The sequence below is a fragment of the Anguilla rostrata genome, chromosome 2, assembly GCF_018555375.3.
Source record: "Anguilla rostrata isolate EN2019 chromosome 2, ASM1855537v3, whole genome shotgun sequence".
NCBI lineage: Eukaryota > Metazoa > Chordata > Actinopteri > Anguilliformes > Anguillidae > Anguilla > Anguilla rostrata.
In genome coordinates this window covers 65390196-65412495 of record NC_057934.1, presented here as the reverse complement: position 1 = coordinate 65412495, position 22300 = coordinate 65390196, and the positions used below count along the sequence as shown (strand labels likewise).

The following is a 22300-nucleotide window of genomic DNA, read 5'->3' as shown; positions in this document are numbered from 1 at the left end:
CGATATCCCCCATCTCTGTGGATTTCTGAAAGAACTGACTTTTATTTTTCGTCCGAGTTCGAGACTCAAGCAAACGCTCTGTTATTGTACTCGGCTTACCTCTGCCGTACAGAAAGACCATCTGGAACCAATCACACTATACCTGTGGGAAATGTATATATATCTAATGGATGGTTCTCATTTGCTAGGAGTAAGTATCTAAACAGACAGTTTAGAGATTTTTGCATTACTTCACAGCACTTCTGGAACCACTGATTGTCGATTAGTCCCCTCAGGACACCTTCAGCTAGAGATGTTGGACTTTTTATTTTTCTCAGTAACTTCAGTGAAAGGGGATCTGTGAAAAATTTTGCCCCTGCGCCATAAATTGTACAGAAACACTGCTGCTTCACAAGCCGAACATCGTCAGACGGTTCTGTAGATTTGTGTGTGGAAACGAACTCCGTTGTGCTTCTTTCTTTTGTTTGTCGATTACCTGGTAGTCAGTACAGGAAGTGGACTCCTTACTCTATACAATTACCCTCTGTAGAGAACAAAATGGAGAGAGTTTCAGGGCATGGTAACTGCTTCAAACATGGTCGTTCTGTAGTTGGGGTTAGCATTCCGTGGTACTTTGTTGCCTAGTTTCTCTCTCAGTTTTTAGTCATCCCCATTCTAGACTTTTTGTGCATTTCCTTTTGTTTGTGGGTGCTTTTGTTCCTGCTGCGCAAGGTTCACTTCACAAAAGTTATGAAAAGTCGGTAGAAGTTGTGTGTGTGTTTATGTGCTTGAGTGCGTGTGTGCGTGCACACATGGTCGTGTGTGCATGCATGTGTTTGTGTGTGTGTGTGTACGTATGCATGTGTGTGAGTGTGTGCATGTGTACGTGTGTGTGAGTGTGTGGGGATGTGTATCTGAGTGTGTGTGTGTGTGTGGGTGTTTGTGTGTATGCATGTGCCTGTGAGTGTGTGGGGGGTGTGTGTACGTGTGCGTTTAAGATCGGAGATGTAGAGTGTGTGTTCTCTCAGTGCCACTGTCACTGGCCCTGGGAATTCCATGTAGGGCAGAGATGGGAAAAGCAAATTTAATGCCTGCTTTGTTAGATAAAGAAAATTCTTTGTTACTATGCAAAAATCACAGATTCGGCAACTTTGAAAGTGGATTGGAAAGACCAAATGCAAATCATAAAGCTTGATAAAATGCACCATAATTACAGCCTACTACTACAACTACTTCTCTACTATTACTACTACTACTACTACTACTACTAATAATAATAATAATAATAATGTCATTAATTTCCAATAAATTAACTTATGAAACTTACCACCGCATCGTATTTTACACCCGAGCCAATTTTAGCGTGAGAGTAAGGGAAAAGCAAGACCCAGCTGCGGGAGGCTGTTTTAAGAGCTGGAGCTCAGCCTGCTTTGCCGGGAGACGGCAGCACTATGCCGCGACCCTTTCCAAGCCTCCCCTTACCCGCTTTTCCAATTATAAAAGAACAAATGCAAAGGTAAACATCATCACATTGAACGACAATGGCCTTACTGTTCATCCACACAATATATTAGAGCTTCTTTATCTTCATGTACTAAATTGACTTTTTTTTAATAATAAAATGTCCACCTAACATAGCCTAACATAGGAAAAAATAAGGCTGCCCGGTACCGTTGGTTTCCTGAAGCTATAATAAGACGTTCTGAAAAGAACCCTGAAAAAAGACAGAAAAACAGAGACCAACAATGACACGTTTGCAGAGAAAATGAGACGCAAAACCGGGGCAAAGATGAGAAATCAGGCGAGTTCGTGAAAACTTCCAGATGGGTGAGTATAGATTTTATTTTATAAGCAGAACTGATTTCAATAATAAAAACAAAAGACAAAAAACTCTATTAGCAGGGCACTTATTAAAACTAAAAGTAGGCCTGCAATCATAATTAAAGCCTTTAAATTTAATTATTAGCAATAACGGGCCCGCACAGCAAGCAAAGTGTGAAAAGAAGGGTGGTTTCAATAGTTTCGCCAACAATATTTTACAGTTTCTATTGTAAAATATTGTTGCACCTTTAACTTTCTGACGCCGATAAGTAGGCCAAATTCTTCAAAACGTAATAATAGCTTCATAATATCCAGCATGGAATTTGTAGACAACAGTTTTTCTTTTTCAAACTTACTTTCCCAAAATAATAGTGGGCCTATATAGGTTACTTTCCAACACCAGGTAACATCATTTTACAAAAGACTTGTCAAGAAAACAAAAGCCCTGTCATTCTCTTAAATCGCGAACAACATGACTGTGTGTGGACAATCTCTTAAAAGCGCACATTAAACGGATGGTGACAAATTGTTCTCAGATAAGTGTTATGACTACCAAACGTCTTAGCCGTTTTCCATTATAATTAGATAATTTACAGGCGCGTTAGGAGGAGCCCATGCTGTTTCTACGTTCAGGCAATTTTACTGTAGGAGAAAACTATAAAAATATAGCGTACCGTTACGCTTACCCTCTCCCTGAAACTAAGCAAACTAAGTATACTGTGCAAACCAGTGAGTTCGGTCAACTTTGTTCCAGTTAATCTTAGGCAAAATATGTTACACCAGTACATAAGTTCATCTTAAACTCTGAGTTGTAAAAGTGTATTCATTTAATTACATTAAACTACAGTTGCTAATCCAATGCTAAAATGTGTATAGGTACCAACTGCCTTGTTGTTTTGTTAGAGGGCAATAGGGCGAGGCCGATTTGTCCCTATTTATCTGGAAACCATCCATCCAGACTGTGTTCCCGTTTATTCACATAATATCTGTGCAAAATGAAATCCCTTAATATAACCGATGTTTTTTTTCCACATAATTCAATAATGCCAAGGGCTGCCATGTGTTGTAACGTTAGCGTCTCAAGTATAAATAACTACGGGAAGCCTAAATAGGTTGCATGAGAAGATAGCATCACTGGCCAGGCTTGGCTCGTCGTAGTCAACTCGATGCAAACATGAGCGAAGCCGCCGCTTATAGTGTTTTGTAGATTCAATGCCCACATTATGCCACGGAGTAAAACAGTGTGGTGTCAGAAAAGCTGTGTCCGCGCTCGCGGTGAGAACCGCTCCGCTCCGCGCTCATTACCCACGGCCGGGTTCTAATTGATGCGTTCAGGCTTAACTTTCCCTCTGCATTCCCCGTGTGAGTACAATTAGGAGACATTACACACATGCCAGCGAAGGTTTAACAGTTATTTTTTTAATCCCCCGGGACGCCTTTCGGTTCATTCCTCCATTATAATCGCTTTGATTTTGCCATATTCTTTAAGCATCTGAAAGGAAATTCGTCGACTGAAATGTAATTGTGAGAATATTAATAGGCCAAGATGAAGCTATCTGAAAAAACAAAAATAGATTCGTTTTAAAAGTATTCTGAAAACTAACATGTGAACGACGACATTTTAAAGCGCGGTCGTTAGGCAGCCTATCGTTCATCCTGTAGTCCTTAATTTTTCTATTTAGTTATCATGAAGAATTATACATACAATTAAATATATATAGCAGAAGCCAAATTATGCAGAACTGAGGAATGTACATTTTTTGCAACTTTTTTCCTCTGTCATTCAGTCGTAGCCAAATGTATTCACCAGTGTACGAAATATAACACCAATGACCACTAATAACGAAAAATGCAAGAATCATATTTTCATTATGGTCGTAAATTTGGTTCCAAAATAACTTGATTTCAAATAACGAATATAATGCAGCACACTTATTGGGGACAGTGGCATGTAATTTAATTAAATGTAATACGCCCAGAATGTAGAAAAATGTCAGTAGAAAAGAATTCCTTGAAAAATAAAAAATAAAAGTAAATAAATTACCTACAATTGCTTCTAAAACTAATAATAATAATGTAACGATTCCTGCAATGTACTGATCTAGCTGCAATAAGTGCAATGCCATTGCATTTTGGACATTCAAAAGTAGTAACCATTTTTATGCAAAAGTTGAACAGTTGAAAACTAAATAAATAGCAAAGTTTATTAACTAAAAATGTTTAATTTTATGCATTCAATATTAACAAATAGCCTTTACACATTAATAATTTAGTGAAACCATAACGTGGAAGGCGTGTTTAATGAACGACGTTTATAATTTTTATCTCGTCCGTCAATTGAGGTGTTCCAGGTTGATGCTAAAATGAAAAGGATAAAAATAGCATTAAACACATAAGATATCGATGCAATTCTTTATGGGGGCAATTGCGTAATTGGGTGCACCAGAATAACTTAAAATTGAGAAATGCCTTAAGCCTGGATGTGGTGTGCATTCTCAAGGCATCAGTAGCCTTATAGATTATTTAAGCTATTCAAAAGTCCATTCTTATATAAAATCTTTTTATTAGGCCTACATATTTGTTTTATATTATGTCTAAATATGAAGGTTAGAATGATTCTGATTTAAGAAATGCATCCATGCCTTACGCAGTAAGAGCAATATCTAAATGCGAACATTAACAAAATATTTAAATGATGGCATTCGACATCATTCGAATTTAATATTTTAATATGAAAAAATATATATTTATTCTGATTAATTTTAACTGGAATTAAAATTTTTATTGCAACAAGTGTAAACGTTAATTAAATAAATAAATTCACGAGCAATGACAGGAATTTCTACTCCACGTTATCTGCAGGCGTAATCAAGTGCCACGGATTGTTATATAAGTTGCCCAAGGGAAGGTGGAACTGTATTACTTTTTTCCATAACTTTTCCCACAAAAAAACAGATGCAATTAAATTATTCTAAAATGTTTTTTTGGTTTTATGAGAGGCCACATGCAAGTTTTAACAAAAATTCCACCGACTACAAAGAATGTAATAAACTATAGCCTATAAATTATTTTATGATAACGCTAAAACAAATAGGAATGGTGTCCAAACAGAAAATTATTATTATTTTTAGTAGCAGCGGCGGCAGCAGCAGCAGCAGCAGCAGTAGTAGTAGCAGTAGTAGTAGTAGTAGTAGTAGTAGTAGTTGTAACAATAGTAGAAACAGTAGGATGTGCTTAAATATAGTAAATATGTGTTAATGCTGAACATCATCATACGATAAGACTTTTGAGGGTCAGACGAAATCCACATCACTGAAATAGGACGGGTAAGAATTAACTAGCAATATCAAAACCATCATGACAAGCAGCCCATCTGAGGTTTACTTATGCAATGAACGGAGCAGCAATAGCCTGTTGGTACTGTACCTACTCATATAGCCTACCACAGCAACATATAGCCTACTTGTCATCTTCAGCTTTTGACTAATGCACAGTACCTTCTCCCAACATGACACATGCTTAAATTCTTTTGTTTTGTTTTTGCGCTGCTATGATACTGATCGATTGAATCAAACATAAATAAAATACCTTAAAATACCGCAGGTACAAGCTAAACACTATTTAGGTTAGATAAACGGAACTGTTTGCTCTTGCAGGGCGGGTGAGGCTGTGGTACATTGCTGTGGTTCACAGTTCCACGTTTCACTGCAATACAGGCGATAAGGGAAATGGGTACTTAATTCACTTTTCTGTTTCAAGATAGTGTCAAGATTAAAATCTATTAAGGAATTTACAAATGCCAAGGTAAATATTCTTTATTAATCAAGTAATAGGGAATGACACGTGCAATTTTTGTTTTGCCCTAGCAGGATATATCAATTGCATGTGTCATAACTCATATTGTGTATATAGGCTGATCAGAAACCACGACCATCATCATCCTCATCATCATCATCCAGAAAGACGTTACAGGCTGAAGGCATGCTAGCAGTGGTAGCTTGAAGGGCCTACGCTACATGGTAAATGCCCGAGATATAAATCTCTTGAAAATCATTGTGATGATAACGATGAACCAAACCGATATTTTTAATCATAGGCTGACTCAGGCCGGTAAGTCTTTCTTGTAAAATGGGTGATATACAAAAAAAAATAAAAATAAAAAAATAAATAGAAGGCCAACAATGTAAAATTATATAGATCAACTCGAGAACAGGCTATGCATCTGAAGAACGATAATAATTGCATCATGACAGGATGCTAAGGCAGAAATCACCCTCAACATGTGTAAGAATATTGACAATAGCATTTTTGTTGGCATTCTTATTAGCCAACTAAACATCAAGATGAAAAAAGTGAACCCAGAAAATTCTGATTGTCGTATATTCATCATGATAGTGCAGCTGATTTAGCTGATTACATTTAGACTGATTAGAGTGAAAAGAACAAATTTGGAAGTTATTTTACTTCCCTAGTTAGTCATTGTATGACATGTATTAAAAATAATGATGTAATCAATTTTATTTTATTATAGTATATATTTCTTTAGGTTTTTAAGGAAACATGGTATAACTTCAATGACTCTTACAGTAGGTGTGTGTGTGTTTCTTTGAGTAGTTGTAGTTGTAGTAGTAGTTGAGTATGCAGGAAAAAAATCTGATTGAAAATCAAGATGATTGACATTCCAATAGCCTTGACACATGCTCTCACTCAGTACATCTCAGTTGATCAATCTAGTTCTGAAAAAAAGCTGTCTGAAACTTATGTGATTTCTTTTTAGACATGTAAAAACAGCATAATAAATGGTAGCAGAAAAACTGTATTAGAGAAGTTATCAATTTGAATTGATCTAAATATGGCTACAGAAAAAATGATCACAATGAAACTATTACTGTTATTACTTTATTAGTGCTACCAGCATTACTACAACTACTACCAATAATAATACTAATAATAATAATAATACATTAATAATAATAATAATAATTATTATTATTATTATTACTAAAATGGGAAAAATGGTTTTCAGCCATGGACATGTATGTCTCCATATAGAAAAAAAAAAACATATAATCCACTTGTATTTCATATTTCACTATAATAAAAATCCTAATCATGTTGAAATGAATTCTTCTCAAGAAAGGCATCTTATGAGGGTTAGCTGATATATATCAGGTTTGGGGAACAAAGTGGCACCTTTCTTCGTTCATTGAAAACTTTGGGAGATTGGTAGTTTCTCATATTAACGAAAAAAAGTGCGGTAAGAATCGAAAAATTTAAATAAACCCAACATATCATTCTCAAACCCATTCAGAATCACAATCAGAAAGGTTGCAGTATTGTGCCTATATTATAAGCTTTTTAGCCTTTTTGTTCTTTATTTGCGCAACAACAATCGATGGCATAAGAAAATACGATTAATATGACAAAATATTATCTTTATATTCAATTATAATGTATTTCACCTGTGGCTTAATTCACATATCTTACACTGGAACAGACGCTCAATTATATTAACTTTCATGGAAGGGCATAAACTTGTCTTGTAAATAAGGCTATAGCCAGTGCACCAACATAATAAAAAAAATTTAACTTCACAATTTATAACATCACTGAAATTGTTCATTTGAAGAAAATCTGAAAAATCTTTTTAAAAATCTAAAAAAAGATTAGATTTTAGATTTCTAAAAATTTAAATTGTACTTCTAAGAGTCAAATAACAAATAATACGACCATTTGTTTTACAGACCCCAGATTGAATTTGGGCCTATTTCAGTCCTCAACGCTAAACTTTCTATAATTTCAAAGCTGAACGAGCACACACGCACACACACACTCGCGGACGCGCAAATTAATAATGTTTGAACACCTGATGGTTGGAGCTATTAGAATTGTTTAAAATTAACAGACTTCTACTGCAAATTTTGAATTACACATAGTAATATATATGCATTCTGCATTCCCCCCCAAAAATATTGTATTTTGTTGAGAAAATACCCAACAGTATTTCCAGAACAGAAAAGAGTTCGATAAAATAACAAAACAACATTCATGCTTTAAAACGCTTTACTGTGAACGTGAACTTAGAAAAGGAAATGTCACCTCCGTGCTAACAACAAATTAACGTTTATTCGCCAGAATGCACTGTCAACACAGTGTCTTCTAAAATAGTTTTACACAACAACCAAATAGTCAGTATTCATAGAAAAAATGTCTATATATTGTTCCACAATTATCAGGCATATGTAAAAATACTTTCAAACTAAGTAAAGTTCCTTTGAAGATAAAGGTTTAAAAAAATTCTCAGTAGCAACTGTACAGGTAAAACACAGTATACACAATAAAGTAGGCCTATTGCTTTTCTCTTGGAATATTTCAGTGTAGCTATGGTTTGATTTTTAATATACATATATGAGAGAGAGAGGGAGAGAGATTAATTCGCTTTAAAGTGCAGGAGTTTGTATAGATGTATGACAAACAAAAAAGCTGCATTCGCAGTATTAGCTGTCAGTAGCATATAGCAGTAATCATAATGCTAATGCCTACATTTGTACTATCTACCACACAGACTCAACATATGCTTCGAGTGATATTTTTCAAGTGAGATCCGAGTTTATTCGTCGTTATTCAAACGCATTGTTTAATATTTTACAAAGGACGCTTATGTGTAGGACGCTTATGTCCTCCAAAATTTTTGAAAATGTCAGTGTCAGTGTCAATGTCAGTCATCTTACTGCCGTAGATGATAAAAAACTGTGTAAAACTGTGTAAATGGAGAGCATAAATTAAGGGATGATTGGCAAGCAGGTATAGGCAACACACATTTATTCTTATATTTTTGGAGAGTAGGCCTACGACAGTTTAAAAATATCTTGATTAACACTGAAATAAAAATGTACATATTTTCATAAATTAGTACATGCTAAGTCCACATTTTTGGTGATCAAATAGTTAATGGCACTTCAGAAGTACACATCCGCTGGGAAGGAATATGGTTTACTCACCGCCTATCGTTATCTTCTTTGATGACCTGTTCATACTACATGAATGTACGGACGTTTCATTGCTGTAATGCATAGGACCAATGGGTGGTTAAAACTGAAAAAAGTAAAAAATATGTACATGTTTCACGTTCAAGCATAACATAGGCCTAGCAACCATTCCTGACAAGACATGTAGTGCTTCACATTAATATATATATATATATATATATATATAACACAATTTATTTTTCTGAGCTACGTAGGCCTACACATAATAAAAAGTTCATTGTTGATTCTGCTCTAGCAGCGTCTATGTAAACCCACAAAGGATAAAATGTACTACATCAGAGTAAAATTAACTCTTGTTGATTTAACACTGAGCATTTTGCTTTGTTAGTATATTTATTCAAAAAACACCACTGTACGATTGCTTCAAAATTAGAGTGATACAATTTAAGCGCTCCATAAAGGTAAATTATGAACTTATAGGCCTAATGGAGTGTTTCATGTAATGAAGGCCAGTCGACGGTGTAGCATCGATGTCACTGCACTTCAGAGAGGGAACCTGAAGTCACTGCAAAACAAGCAAATAACATAAATTAGTAGACAAACCCAGCATAAGTAAGAAACACCCACGACTGGAGCAACGTGAGACGAAAAACGTGAGAAATAGACATGCAAGTCTGGCCTTTCGAATACCAGGTTTGTATGGGTCTGTTTACATAGCTGCACATGCTGAGGGACATTTCAATCGATGCGAATATTTGACAGAGGTAACGCCAACATTTTTACATTTCATGTAATTACTGATGAGACAAAAGTGTATACGTATGTTGATAACGGCAAAGTGTACTCAGTCCGTTGTGTTTATTGTTGAAACAATTTAAAGACATCAGATGACAAAACGAAACCACACTAGTGGTAACATATCATAGTGCACAACGGTTGGATAGCACGAGCACATGTGCAGAAAATTAATAGAGCATGTGTTTATTGCATATATAAAGACAAGTTGCATGCCGTGCGCTTATTTCGACCCAAAAAAATAAATAAATACCAACAACATGTAAAGGCCTGCATGGAAAAAGACAAAGGCTTTACATGGCGTGCATAACAAATTCGTATATTTAATGAGGTTTCAGATATTATGATTCATTCTTTCTCAGAACAATACAATGCGTGTGAATATTTTAACAGCAATTAAAATAATTCAAATCAGTCTGATATTCAAGGCAGAACTGCATTTCGGAGCATTCTAACAGTATAACTATTTGCCTGAGGCGGGGGGTGGACAAACGCCTTATATATAAGAATTACTATTGAGACTGGGGTAATATTGAAAATAACTGTTTTAAAACAAGCACCGCCATGTCCGACACACAACTGGCTTCACCTGGCTCTTGTGGCGCACCCCGCTGCGCTCTTGCTACTAGTTCCAACATCTCTTTAGAGCATCTCTCTCACTGTCACACATATATATATATATATATATATATGTGTGTGTGTGTGTGTGTGTTATTTTTGTGCAGGGAAATATGAATCGAGTCAAGTGGGGTATAGTTGTTGATTTTGAGCGCACCTTTACACAGACTACCTGTCACCTACCTAGCCACATTCGAGCAAATTCCAGCAACAGTCATAGCAAATTGGGTCTTATTTTGGAGTTTACTCTGTTGCCACGCTTGCACTGGGCAGCTTCTGTCCCGCTCCCTTTCTCCCCCTATCCGTTTTGCAGCCGATACACTGTAGCCTGTGAGCGGTAATCCCCACCGTCCACGATTTACCCAGAGCCCGTCTAATTCTCCTAAAGCCCCAGCTGCCACCGTGGCCACTCGTTGAACACGACAGACTGCGAGCCTCTCAGTTTATTAATAATTCACCAGCTCTCCGCTTCCCCGACCGCGGTCCAGGCAGACGCAACGGTCTTTCTGTATATTCACGATTTATTGTTATCTGCTTACTTACGTCGTCGGACTGGGTACATACAAATATATGGTCGATCTGTGGAAGCTTTCATTTGGGTTTACGTATTCTTTATCTCTGCTGCCTCCTCTCTCGCTCAAACACCTTTGGTGTTCGCACAGAAATCATCGTTATAAGACGAACTTGATCTTTTTTTAATCAGGTCTAATCTCAGTTTGGAGGAGGAGGTGGAGAAGGACCAAAGGGGGTTCCACTTTTTGGTACAGGAGGAGAGGAGGGGGATAGTGGAGAGAGCGATAGAGAGAGGGATGGAGAGAGAGACGTGATGCAGTCTTAAATCCTAGAAAGAGTCAACAGCTGATATTTAATCACATATACGTTGAAAACAACTTACTGTCAATCTCAATTTCATTCAACCTGTTTGTCACTTTTTTTCTCTTGTTTCTGACGAACCACAGACATCGTGAACGGTATCGGGTGAACAGCTCCGCGAGAGATTTGGTGGACAGAGCGCGGCGTTTTGAGCCAGACTGCAATAGCAAATCTCCTGGAGCTCCGAGGTTGACGACTGTTTCTGATGGAAGTCACTCGCGTTAAAAGTGAACTGAAACATCCAGAATGACGCCGAGGTGGTGAAGGCCTGGATAATCCTCCTCTCTTTCCTTTCCCTTAAGCAGAAGACTTACTTTTCAACAAAATGTTCGCTGGGCCACAGGCCGTCTTGTTTTAAGGTTCTTTTTCTGCTTCCGGTATCACCGAAGAATCCAAGTCGCGCTCTCTCGCCCTTTCTCCCACTCACAGTTTTTGGAAGCTGAGCTTTTTTTTTTTAAAGGAAAATGGGTCTTTGAGGCTGTTGGCAAATTTCCCTGCTCCACAATGGTACGTGCTGTGTAAATCAATATTTTGCTCTTCTTAAAATACATTTGAGAGGTTTTGAACAAGTATTTTTTTTTCTGTTTAAACATGAAAACTTTGCTCAGGCGAAACCGTTTAGATTTAAATAATAGATTTTAAAAGTGGATTTCAAGCAATGACAGTTTCTAAGTTAGTTTCGACAGGACTCGATTTTTAATATAGTTTTCTGGTTTTCGGTGTGGATGTGATGGCTTTTGATCAAAGATGAACTTTTTGTGTGCGCGCGCGCGTGTTCAGATGTCAAGTGATTTAGGTGGAACGATAATTTTTCACTGAAAAGTATTTCAGCGTTGGAGAACTTTACATAAACTTTGTCGTCGTAGCCTACTCATTTACAACAGTACCGTCTAACTGCCCGAAAACTCTCTTGAGCCCTCCTCACAGAACCCTTTTCACGACAATTCAAGCGAATCTCGCTTTTAGCTGTAGTTCTAGCCTCTAGCCTCTAATTGCACTTGTCAAGCTTCTTCTTTATAAGCTGAGCACGGCACAGTGCGTTGCTTGCCAGTCTTTATATGTTTATATGCAGTTTGGCAATGCAACTTAGCTAAGTGGTTTAAGATAAACAAACCAATATATTTATATTTACAGCATATAGACACTTTTCTGTTTTTAATTTTTTCCCCACTTAATATTTGAACCACACTTATCTTTGGAATATGAAACATGGACACTACAATTTACCTTCAGCATAATAATAAAACGGAATAATAGTAAATAATTATACTAATAATAATGATAATAAAATAACTGTTATTATTATGAGTATTATTATTGCTGTTGTTATTATTATTCAAGCTGATGACTAAAAACGTGCAAAGCCCTGTTATGTTTAGTTAAATGTTTAATTAAAAAAATTCCGCTACATCCTCGTTATCCTATAATAAGTCGTTATCCTATCGTTTGTGTTACCGAGTAGTAAAGGTAATAGCCGTGTGAACGATCTTACAGCAGGCTGTGCAGAGAACAAGTCGACAATTGCAATTGTCAAACTTGACCGAGGTGAAAGAGAAGACACTCTCCTCACACAGTAAGATCATACAGAATGTAGTCTACACGTGACGACAGCATGTTTTATTGTAATATTAGGCCAACGTTGTATGTGAATTGCGGATGGTGGCGTTTGTTGGAGACATTTCAATCGGAGTAAGCTATTGAATCTCCCGGCTTGAAACGCTTATTGTATGATTATTAGGGCTGTAATAACGTCAACATTGTCACTTTATCAATTAGCATTCTTATTGCGTCGTCGATGACACCATGGTCCCCAAACTATCAACAAGGAGGGGCAAAGAGGCAAATATGTACAGTAGCCTATACCGAAATGCTTACTCCGAAAAGCACTCTCAACTGTTTGTAATAAAATACGAACGAATGTGTTTTTTGTAATAATAGCCTAATTACAAATTACCTGAAGAAGAAGAAGAATATGTGAATGAATTTGATGTATTTTGTTCAATAATGACCTCATACTCAGAATTCTGGCTTTTACTCAAGACAGACTTAACAGTAGGTAAAGTTAAGATGAAAAAATAACCCAGAATCTTGTAAGATCGTTGCAGATTTCTGCCTACTTGTATTATTTCAGTATTTGTTCCGTTGAACCCATCTGTGTGTGTGTGTGTGTGTGTGTGTGTGTGTGTGTTTGTGTTGTGGATAAACTCATATCCAGCTTCTTCAGCAAGGGTAACATGGGATCTTAGAGGGGGTTCATAAGTTGTTTCTTTCTGAGTCCTCTTGGTATAAACAATGCATTGGTTTCCCAATATCTACTAATAGCGTGGTATTTGGCCTACTAGACAACCACAGCAACATATTATCTAGGTATTTTTTCATTTTTATTTATTCCCAAAATAATTTTTTTTCAAAGAGCAGCTGCTGCACACACAGACCGTTTTGGCCTTATATAATATAATAAACAATAATAGCGCTTCTTTGGTCTCTATGTCCAAGTGGCGGAGTTCAGTTGGCTCCTGTTTCTACACTCTCTGAAAATATAAAATTGCAATGCAAATAGTAGCAGGGGCCCTCGTGTCTGTTCCTGCTTTGTACCCGGTCCAGAAAAAGCGTGGCATGTGTTTGGTCTGTGAGGAGAAACGCTAACCCATCGTTGTGTTTTCAGTCCTGTGTAAATTGTAAATAATGACACCCACAGATGAGATGTTGATGCCGCATTTAAAGAGTGGGAGAGACTGGCCGCAAAAAGATCAAATGTTGGACGAGAGTCCCGCGCGCCAGGCCTCTTTTGGACGGCGAAAGGGAGTGACGCAGTACTCCGAGTTATTTATCTTTCGGTCAGTCCTCCTTCCCTTCTTGTGAGCATTTCCCCCATGCACTTTCTCTTCTGCTGTGGTCTGTGGATCTTCCCCACTAATCAGGGCTAGAACCTCTCTTTATGAGAGCAAACATACAGTGCGTAAGTGGCGTGCGTTTACAGGCTCACCTCTGTAATAATGTGCTGCTTTTAAATATCATGATGCAGTCATAGCCCATGTAGACTAGTTTTACAGACAGAATGTTATTCCTGGTGCAAGTTAGTTGTATCCTATAGGCTAATTCAAGGGCTCCTGTTCTGGCATTTAGGACCAGTAAAACATATTACAACAATCTGAAATGTTCATTTGCATTATTTTTTTGTTAATGGATATTTTTGATGGCTCAAGGCATAGATTAACTTGGTTAACTCAAAGCTTCACAAAGCATATGTGCATATGTTTTTCAGTAGAAATATCTTTGAATGAATACATTAGGCCTGATTTGAGTGCATGAGCGCACTGTTGCAGAGTATTGCATGTACTGCATTTGAAATTTTCTCGCATGAACATGATTAAGGTTTAGTTCTGTTATCGCTCTCTCTCCCACTCTCTTTTTCTCTCTCTCTCTTCCCTCTCCCTCTCTCTCTCTCTCTTTTTCTTTTTTTCCCCTCTCAGGACGGACTCTCTAGAACCTAAGACGTACACGATATAATACGAGTATCTAACTAACCCGATCAGAGAAGAGCAGGCCGGGTTGTAAGACTGTTGTTGTCAAAAGCGAATGAAAAGGCCTGGGAGTTTTTAGGCGCTCAGCTGTGCGAGCGCAGGTGAGCGCAGGCTAGCGCAGGTGTGCGAGAGCGCGAGACAGTGGGAGGTGAGGTGAAGAGGACGGGGGGAGAAGACGGGGGCGATGCTCCTCCTGTGTACTAGCAGCTCAGGTTAAATAAAAAAAGGCTTAAAGCAGGGAATTTATTCAGCAACATCCAGGTGTTTCTGCACCCCATCGCAGTTTCAAGTTCAGTTGCACCCCGGGAGGGATAACAAAAAAAAAAAAGGGGGGGGGGGATAGGCTAAATCGAGCTTGTAGCCTCCCGGCTTGGTGGCGTGGCCTTGGGGGAGCGGCGCGTGACTCTCCCCATGGGCTCTGCAGCTCGACCAGAGAGGGACGTGAGCCCTGCAGATCGTGTCCCTCACTGCAGGAGAAGCAGCGCAGCACGCAGCATCACTGCTTAGAAGTCACGGGAGTGGTCACAAAGGCACACCTGCATTCCGGGCTGACATTAGTTTTATTTTATTTTAAAAAAAAAAGATATCCTTCCTTTTTACATTTGTGCAAACTCACTCAAACTAGATCAATGGTTTTTGAATCAATTGACATTTGCCCTTAATTGATTTGCAGTTAAGTGCATGTGTTGGTTGTTGATTGACTTCAGACTTGCGGTCCTGCCCCCCAAATTCAATTAGCGAAACAGGAAGTTAATGGCTGAAATTTACTCAGCGATAGCTCTCATGTTGACTCAAGGTCCCTCAGTGCTATTTAAAAAAAAAACAAACAAAACCAAAAAACATTTTGAAATGTTTAAACAAATACGCAAACCTTACTGTCTTAGATGTGGTAGCCTTTCAGCTATTTGCTTAGTTGTTATTTGGCAGTAAATTCCCACCAACAAATCATACTGAGAAATAAAAACAATGGTACTAATAGTAATTAGAGTGCTAAAATGCATGCTGATTGTTGTGTGGCCAGAATGAGTGTTTGGAAAGTAAAAAGGAATAGCAGATGTGTGTGTGTGTGCGTGTATGTGTATGTGTGTGTGTGTGTGTGTGTGTGTGTGTGTGTGTTGTGTGTGTGGGTGTATGTGTGTGTGTGTGTATGTGTGTGTGTGTGTATGTGTGTGTGCGTGTGTGTGTGTGTGTGTGTGTGTGTGTTGTGTGTGTGTGTGTGTGTGGTGTGGTTGTGTGTCGTGTGTGTGTGTGCGTGTGTGTGCGTGTGTGTGTGTGTGCTTGTGTGTGTGCGTGTATGTGTGTGTGTGTGTGCGTGTGTGTGTATGTGTGTGTGCGTGCGTGTATGTGTGCTTGTGTGTGTGTGTGTGTGTGTGTGTGTGTGTGTGCTTGGGTGTGTGCGTGTGTGTGTGTGCGTGTGTGCGTGTGTGTGTGTGAGTATGTGTACAAAAGTGCTAAATATTCTGATATAAACTTTCCATGAAGCTGTCTGTTTGATACATTCTCAGAGCACGCTCCGTTATCACAGAGCTTGACACTCGGCCATTTGCTCTAAATGATTTATCTGAGAGGTGTGAGGTTATGGCGATTATCTTTATTATTATAGAAATCTTTCCCAAAAATGAGAACACGTTTGGGCTATTGTTACTTTTTGAGTTCAAAAACAGGAAGACATGCGTCTTGCAAATGTCCAGCAGGAAATATGCCGTATCTTATATGTTTCATGCCATTTGTGTGAAGTAATTTATCTCAGTTAATTTGTTCATATATTTTGACTTAAAATAGGTCACAGTGCCCTGCCTTAAAACAATTCTATTTCCTCTTAAAATGTTAATTAAGGGTGGCCTTGAGAGTTGTGCTCTGGGCTGGCCATATGGATTGGGCATATGTTCTACGTATATAGAAAATGTTGCAATATATAATTAATTCTGTGCTTAATAATAATGTACAGGCTACAGAGAAGGGTATGTGTGTGTGGTGGAGGAGGGGGTGTGGAGAGGCAATGGATGGTAATAAAAAAAACTTTAAAAGGAAAATTTTCATTCATAATGTTTTCATGTATTCCTTATTTGGATAAAACAGCAAACATATATATATATATATATATTATTATTTTTTAATCTAAAAGTTGGCTGCCTTAAATTCTGAGGCCAAACCTTCATGCTATTGAATTGAATCATCCCCTTAATTCACAGACCTCACACTGACACACTAGGTTTACTGAAAGCTGGGGAAATCGAGTCACAACCACAGAAAAATCCACCAGTGTATTCAATCAATTGTGCTTCTGACACATAGTTTTGCATCCGCTGTTGCTCTTTCTGCCAGGCTGCAGGAAAGGCCATTTCAGTTCAGATCAGGAACTGTGCATTACATAAATCAGACCAAAAAATAAGTCATAATCCAGCACACGCTAGGCCCTGAACTCTACTGAATGTTGGCAGATGCAGATGCTGAAAATAGGTGTTAGATACCTGTGTAGCAGTGACAGAGTGCGCTGCAAAAAAATATTTTCCACCTCCTTTGGTCATTAGTTCTGTAGCTTCTCAGGTAGAAACCTCATATTTAACATGAAACATTATGCATTCATAAAAAAAAGTCAACTGCGAATTGTGTAAGAATGTGTCCAAATGTGCAAAAAGACCAATGAAAATCATACAAAAAAAGTAATAATTCTTCAGGCAGAGAGAACCCTCTTTAAAAAAGAGAAAGGCAACAGTTTTGAAAAAGCCTCTCATTGCAGAGGATATGAATAGCCTGTGTTTTCACCACAAGTTCGGGCAGCGTGGTTTGCCAATATCTGGGACTTATTATAGTTCTGTGCCTCTGTGTGTGTGCGTTTGTGGTGTGTGTGGATGATTAATTGTAAGTATATGTGCGTGTGTGTGTGTGTGTGATAGTGTACCTTTGTTTCGTGTGAGTGTGTGTATATGTGTGTGTGTTTGTATCTGGTGTAGGTGTGTGTGTGTGCATGTATGTATGTGTATTTTTTTTTTTAATCTGTGTGCGTATGTGTGCGTGTGTGTGTACATGTCTGTGTATGTGCATGTATGTGTGTATGCAATTATGCATGTGTGACTGTGAGTCTATGTTCATATAAGTGTCATGTGGTGGGGGGCTAGTATGCAAGTCTGCTTGTGTGCGTACATGTGCGTGTGTTAGTGTGCACTTGTGCATGTGTGCGTGTATGTGCATGTGTGTGTGAAAGAGTCCAGACTACACTAGATAGGTTTAGAGTAAGTGTGAAATTGGCTTTGGGCTCGTATAATTGGTATGTTTCAACTGTGAAAGTTGTGAAATGAAATAGGATTTCACAGGATTCTGCTGGTCTGGGATTTAGGTTTCCTTTCAGCTAAGTAGTGTGGGTTAGCTTGATCCAATCGACAGTAGAACTGGAATGGTTGCTTATTCACTGCCCAAGGCCTTGCTAGTGTGTTCCTCAGCATACAAATGAACTACTTTGAATGGAGGCGACTCTTTAAAAATACCTTTCAGCGCTGATCAGAGAATGTAACCTGTGTGAATTTGTGGTGTCATAGACATGATAGCAATGTGAAAAACTGATAAAGGTGAGAACAGATGAGCCTTTTGTGTGATGTATATATCATATCTTTTTAACAGTGGATTTTTTTCATGGTAACATACAGCTTCTATTAACATGAAAAGTAGCCCTGTGGACAGCTTTGATTATGAAATCTGATAAAATGTCTACGCCACTTCTGATATCCCCTTTCACCATGATTAATTAGGAAATGTGATAGTTTATAGATATAAATGGTCTGTGTGTGTGTGTGTGTGTGTGTGAGTGAGAGAGAGAGAGAGAGAGAGAGAGAGCGAATGATTTTAATTAGTAATGCCATTTTAAGGAATCAGACTTATTTCTGAGGACATATATTATATTCTTTCTAGAGCTTTATAGTGTTATATAATGTTAGACTTTTTCCCTCCTGAAGCTTAAAAGGCACAGACATTGGACCAAAAAATGCATAACCACAGAGACAACCGTATAACTGAATAATTGTGTGGGTGCGCAATAATTAATCCGCAACCAAAATTGCGTAAGCTTTTGTGCTTTCGTACATTTCATATATTAGCATCTTCTTGGGTACGCACAGTGAAAGGAAATTTAAGGCAAAGACCTGTTTACTTTCAATGACTGTTTTGTTACGTTTCAGGCAACCGAAACCTTTCTGGTGAACGAAGACCCATCCAGAGGCCCGGGGCTGCCGGAGTGCTTCGTAGTGTCCGATTCATACAGGGTATGCACAATCTTTTGGTACCTCTCTTACTACTCTTTCGAATGGCATGGAATGTTCTGTTACAATAATTGTTATTATTATTAGTTTGCGTTTGGTAATAACGCCACCACCCCAACGCTGGTCATAGCTGACATATCTCAGCTGCACCCCATCACACTCATTATTGCCACACACGCTCGCTCTAAAAAAAAGCGTGCGGATTTGCCATGGCACCCACCGTCATAGGCAGCGGCATCATAATGCGCCACCTGGATATTTCCAAAAATGCAGTAATTATTCGGGCCCTGTCAATAGCGTGTTGAAAGTGAGCAAAACCCCTGTATGCCAGCTAGGTCTGTTTTTTTTTTTTTCCTCTCACAAATACATCGGAGAGGAATCTGTGGTGATTTATTTTGCATAATTACAGTTACATGTCCCTTGGACAGGATGAATCCTTCACTCTGTGCTCAAGGTCACAGACTTAAAAGAGAATGTGATAAGCTAATGCCTCCTGTAGGCACATCCATGGACAAGACAAGGCCCCATAGTCTTCCAAGGAGGGTCTCTTTGGTACTTTTCATAAAGGTTCTTGTGTAAGGTTCATTGAGAGGGCATCATGTGACAACAATACTGATTGCTTTTGGTGCTTTTAATATTTAAAATATTGCTACTCTAAAAGATTTGAAATTCCGTAACGTTTTTTGGTAATAAATATACATTTTTTTAACTGTAAATGTAAATGAATTGATTTTGATAATATGCTGGTATGAGTATATTTTCTTTACCTGAGAGAGCTGACCATATAGTCTGACCCGTGGCAGCTCTTGTAGTTTTTACACTTTTAAGAAATATGAATATCCGGTAAAGTGGTTTCCCAGTTCTGAGGGACCCTCAGAAATTCAAACTGTGGACAGTTCGTACTCCGTCACAAACCGACTTCCAAAATACCGTCCTTTGTACACAAGACTTATTACCCCTGTTACACAAAGTCCTTTATTGAAAACAGGACCCTCACCAAATAGTGAGTAGCACATATGCGTACTTGACTGTGTGAAAGGGGAACCATCTAAACTACAGCCGTCACATATGGTTCTCCTGTGTGTTTTTTTAACGAGGGATTTATCCAGACAAACCACAAAATGTGGGGCTCATTTCAGGGCAGCGGTTCATGCGATGCTATAGATAAGGGTTTGTGTTTGTGTGCGTGCAGAAATCAAGATCCTTCAATTAAGTAAATACCTCCCGAGACCACTCCGTAACCTTGCGCATTTTGCGGTCGCATGACTGAGGATTCTTAGTGACTGAGGAGAAAAGAAAGAGACCCAGTAATACAAATTTGGCATTCGGGAACACTTTGCGGGAGGTCACTGAGATGTGATTTGCGGGCCTTCCCTGAAGGGTGTGGTGTAGAGAGGGGGTTCTCAGAATTCGATCTGTATATACTTTAACCTCTCTCTCTCTCTCTCTCTCTCACACTCTTTCTTGGACTCCTCGGGCTGGGTGCTGTAATTGGCCACAGAAGCTGCCGGAGCTCTGTGTTTCTCCTATAGTGAGCTGTATTTCTCATACACTGAGGCTCAGTCCTCGTAGAATTGCAGTGCCAACTTTCAAACTTGGCTCCACATTATTTCAATGACTTCACCACAACCTCCCCCCCCACCCCCTCAACCCCCCAACCCCCAGAGCATGCTGTAAAACTTTACTTCATGCTAAGCTTAAACGTGTAGAGGACGAAGTTTGAGCACTGCTCTTTCTCCATATGCGCGGCTTTCCAAGTGCGCTCGTCCAACTGTTGTTTGACCAGTTTTTCTGTCCGCATCACTCTCTCCCCGTCCATTGCTTGGTGAACGCAACAGGGAAGCGCAGTGTTTCACAGAAAGCCACTTCAGTGTTAAGTTCATGAGCATCCCATCGTGTATCGTGCAGGACTTATTACAGTATGTTCCTGTCTTGGCGAAAGATTTTCCTATCTTTGCCTGTCCAACTGGCACCAAAACACAATTTAAGTGGGAATATGTAAAATGGGTTGGTACTCACGGGGAGTGAGTACAGTTGGTGCTATTTAAAAAAAAAAAAAAAAAAAAGAAAAAAAAAAAGCTCTTATACAGTGCAGTATGGAATTAATGCCTACTCAGGCATCATTAAACCCAATATAAACTTATAACAGATGGCACTCAGTCTGAAAACGTGTACACATATAGTACACACATATATGTGTGTCTATGTGTGACTTTGAATTGCTTATAATCAATGGATGGATAATAGCCTATTTGAAACAGCTGAAAAATATGTCATACAGAAATCAGCAACTTATTCCTGTCTTAAACTCATCTCTGTATATATATATATATATATGTGTGTGTGTGTGTGTGTGTGTGTAAGGACTTCTGGGTATATGCGTGTGTATTATAATTATTATTTTATTATTTACAAATAGATCGTCTATTACCAAAACATGTTCATTTAACTTACTCCCATCGTAAAATATATTGAAAATATTTCACAGTTTAGTTACTGAATCCATAATCAAATCTGTTCTAAAACCACCGTCTCATGGGCAATTCCGAAGAATGTAGAATATAAAATTACATGCCCATTTATTTTATTTCAGGTATTTCGCACATGCCCAACGACACGTTTATGCACGCACAAGCACACACACACACACACACACACACACACACACACAGCGATCGCCAGTTCTGTTTTTACAAAGTTACTGTTGAATGCGCGGTTTGTCCCAGTATGACATATTTTGGCGGCATATCGCAATTTGTTTTGTTTTTTTCTGTGCAGGGTTCTTCAGAACGTGTACTGCTAAACGTATCATAACGATTGTAATACAATAACACGGAAATAATTCAGCAGGCATTTCGTTGCCATTTTCAGCTCCAGTAGATGGTGACAGCAAATTAGCTAATGAGCTGATATGTAAATATGTGGTCGTTATGAACTGATTTTACTGGAAATATCTACGTGTTTTAATATAAATGGTCTCGTCGTAATTGTAGGGATCAGAGAGAGAGAGAGCGAGAGAGGGTGAGGGAGAAAGAGAGAGCGAGAGTGGTGGGAGGGGGCGAGTGAGAGAGAGAGAGAGAGAGAGAAAGAGAGAGAGGGCCACTGCGAGGGCGAAAGCGAGGAGCGCGAGCGAGAGAAAAACTTTTTTCCAAAGTTTGTGTAAGCTTTCACTTTCAGCCTTCGAGGCGGGGTTACCAGTACAGCATGGATTGAGAGGGGACGGCGAGCGATTGCAATGCAGCACTACAGCGAACTTCCATCCAAGTTAAATAAGCTCTCTTATTTCTATTTCTAAAAATAACCATGTACTCCCCGTACTGCTTGACACAGGTAAATATTGTTTATTTTGTTAAAATGTCTAAGCTTTCGGATGCTTTGTAATCTTCGTGATGTTGTGTTTAATAAGTTGTTTTTGTATGCTCCTTTTCGCTGTCCGCTCTTTTCTGAT

The 22300-nt window shown here is 38.5% G+C and overlaps 1 protein-coding gene and 1 long non-coding RNA gene across 16 annotated transcripts in view; one reads left to right on the top strand and one right to left on the bottom strand.

The window, feature by feature from the left end:
• Window positions 1-1230: 1230 nt before the first annotated feature.
• LOC135248933 (uncharacterized) lies at window positions 1231-11228 on the bottom strand. Of its 2 annotated transcripts, XR_010328531.1 has the most exons (3): window positions 11098-11228; window positions 8802-9354; window positions 1231-4158 (listed from the first exon to the last, which is right to left on the bottom strand). It is a non-coding gene; the product is annotated as an uncharacterized LOC135248933 (long non-coding RNA). The 2 variants fall into 2 exon arrangements; XR_010328530.1 differs by lacking the exon at window positions 1231-4158 and having other exon boundaries at window positions 8606-9354.
• Window positions 10627-22300, top strand: part of LOC135248930 (nuclear factor 1 X-type) — a 151910-nt gene continuing 140236 nt past the window's right edge. For 4 of the 14 annotated variants that reach the window (XM_064324005.1, XM_064324009.1, XM_064324003.1 and 1 more), the window contains exons 1-2: window positions 10628-11582; window positions 18772-18855. In XM_064324005.1, the coding sequence (XP_064180075.1) occupies window positions 11580-11582; window positions 18772-18855 (87 nt within the window). In that variant the 5' untranslated portion in view covers window positions 10628-11579. Of the gene's footprint in view, window positions 11583-18771; window positions 18856-21858; window positions 22183-22300 lie in introns of those variants that run through there. The other 10 variants (XM_064323998.1, XM_064324004.1, XM_064324013.1 and 7 more) reach the window with 8 other exon arrangements.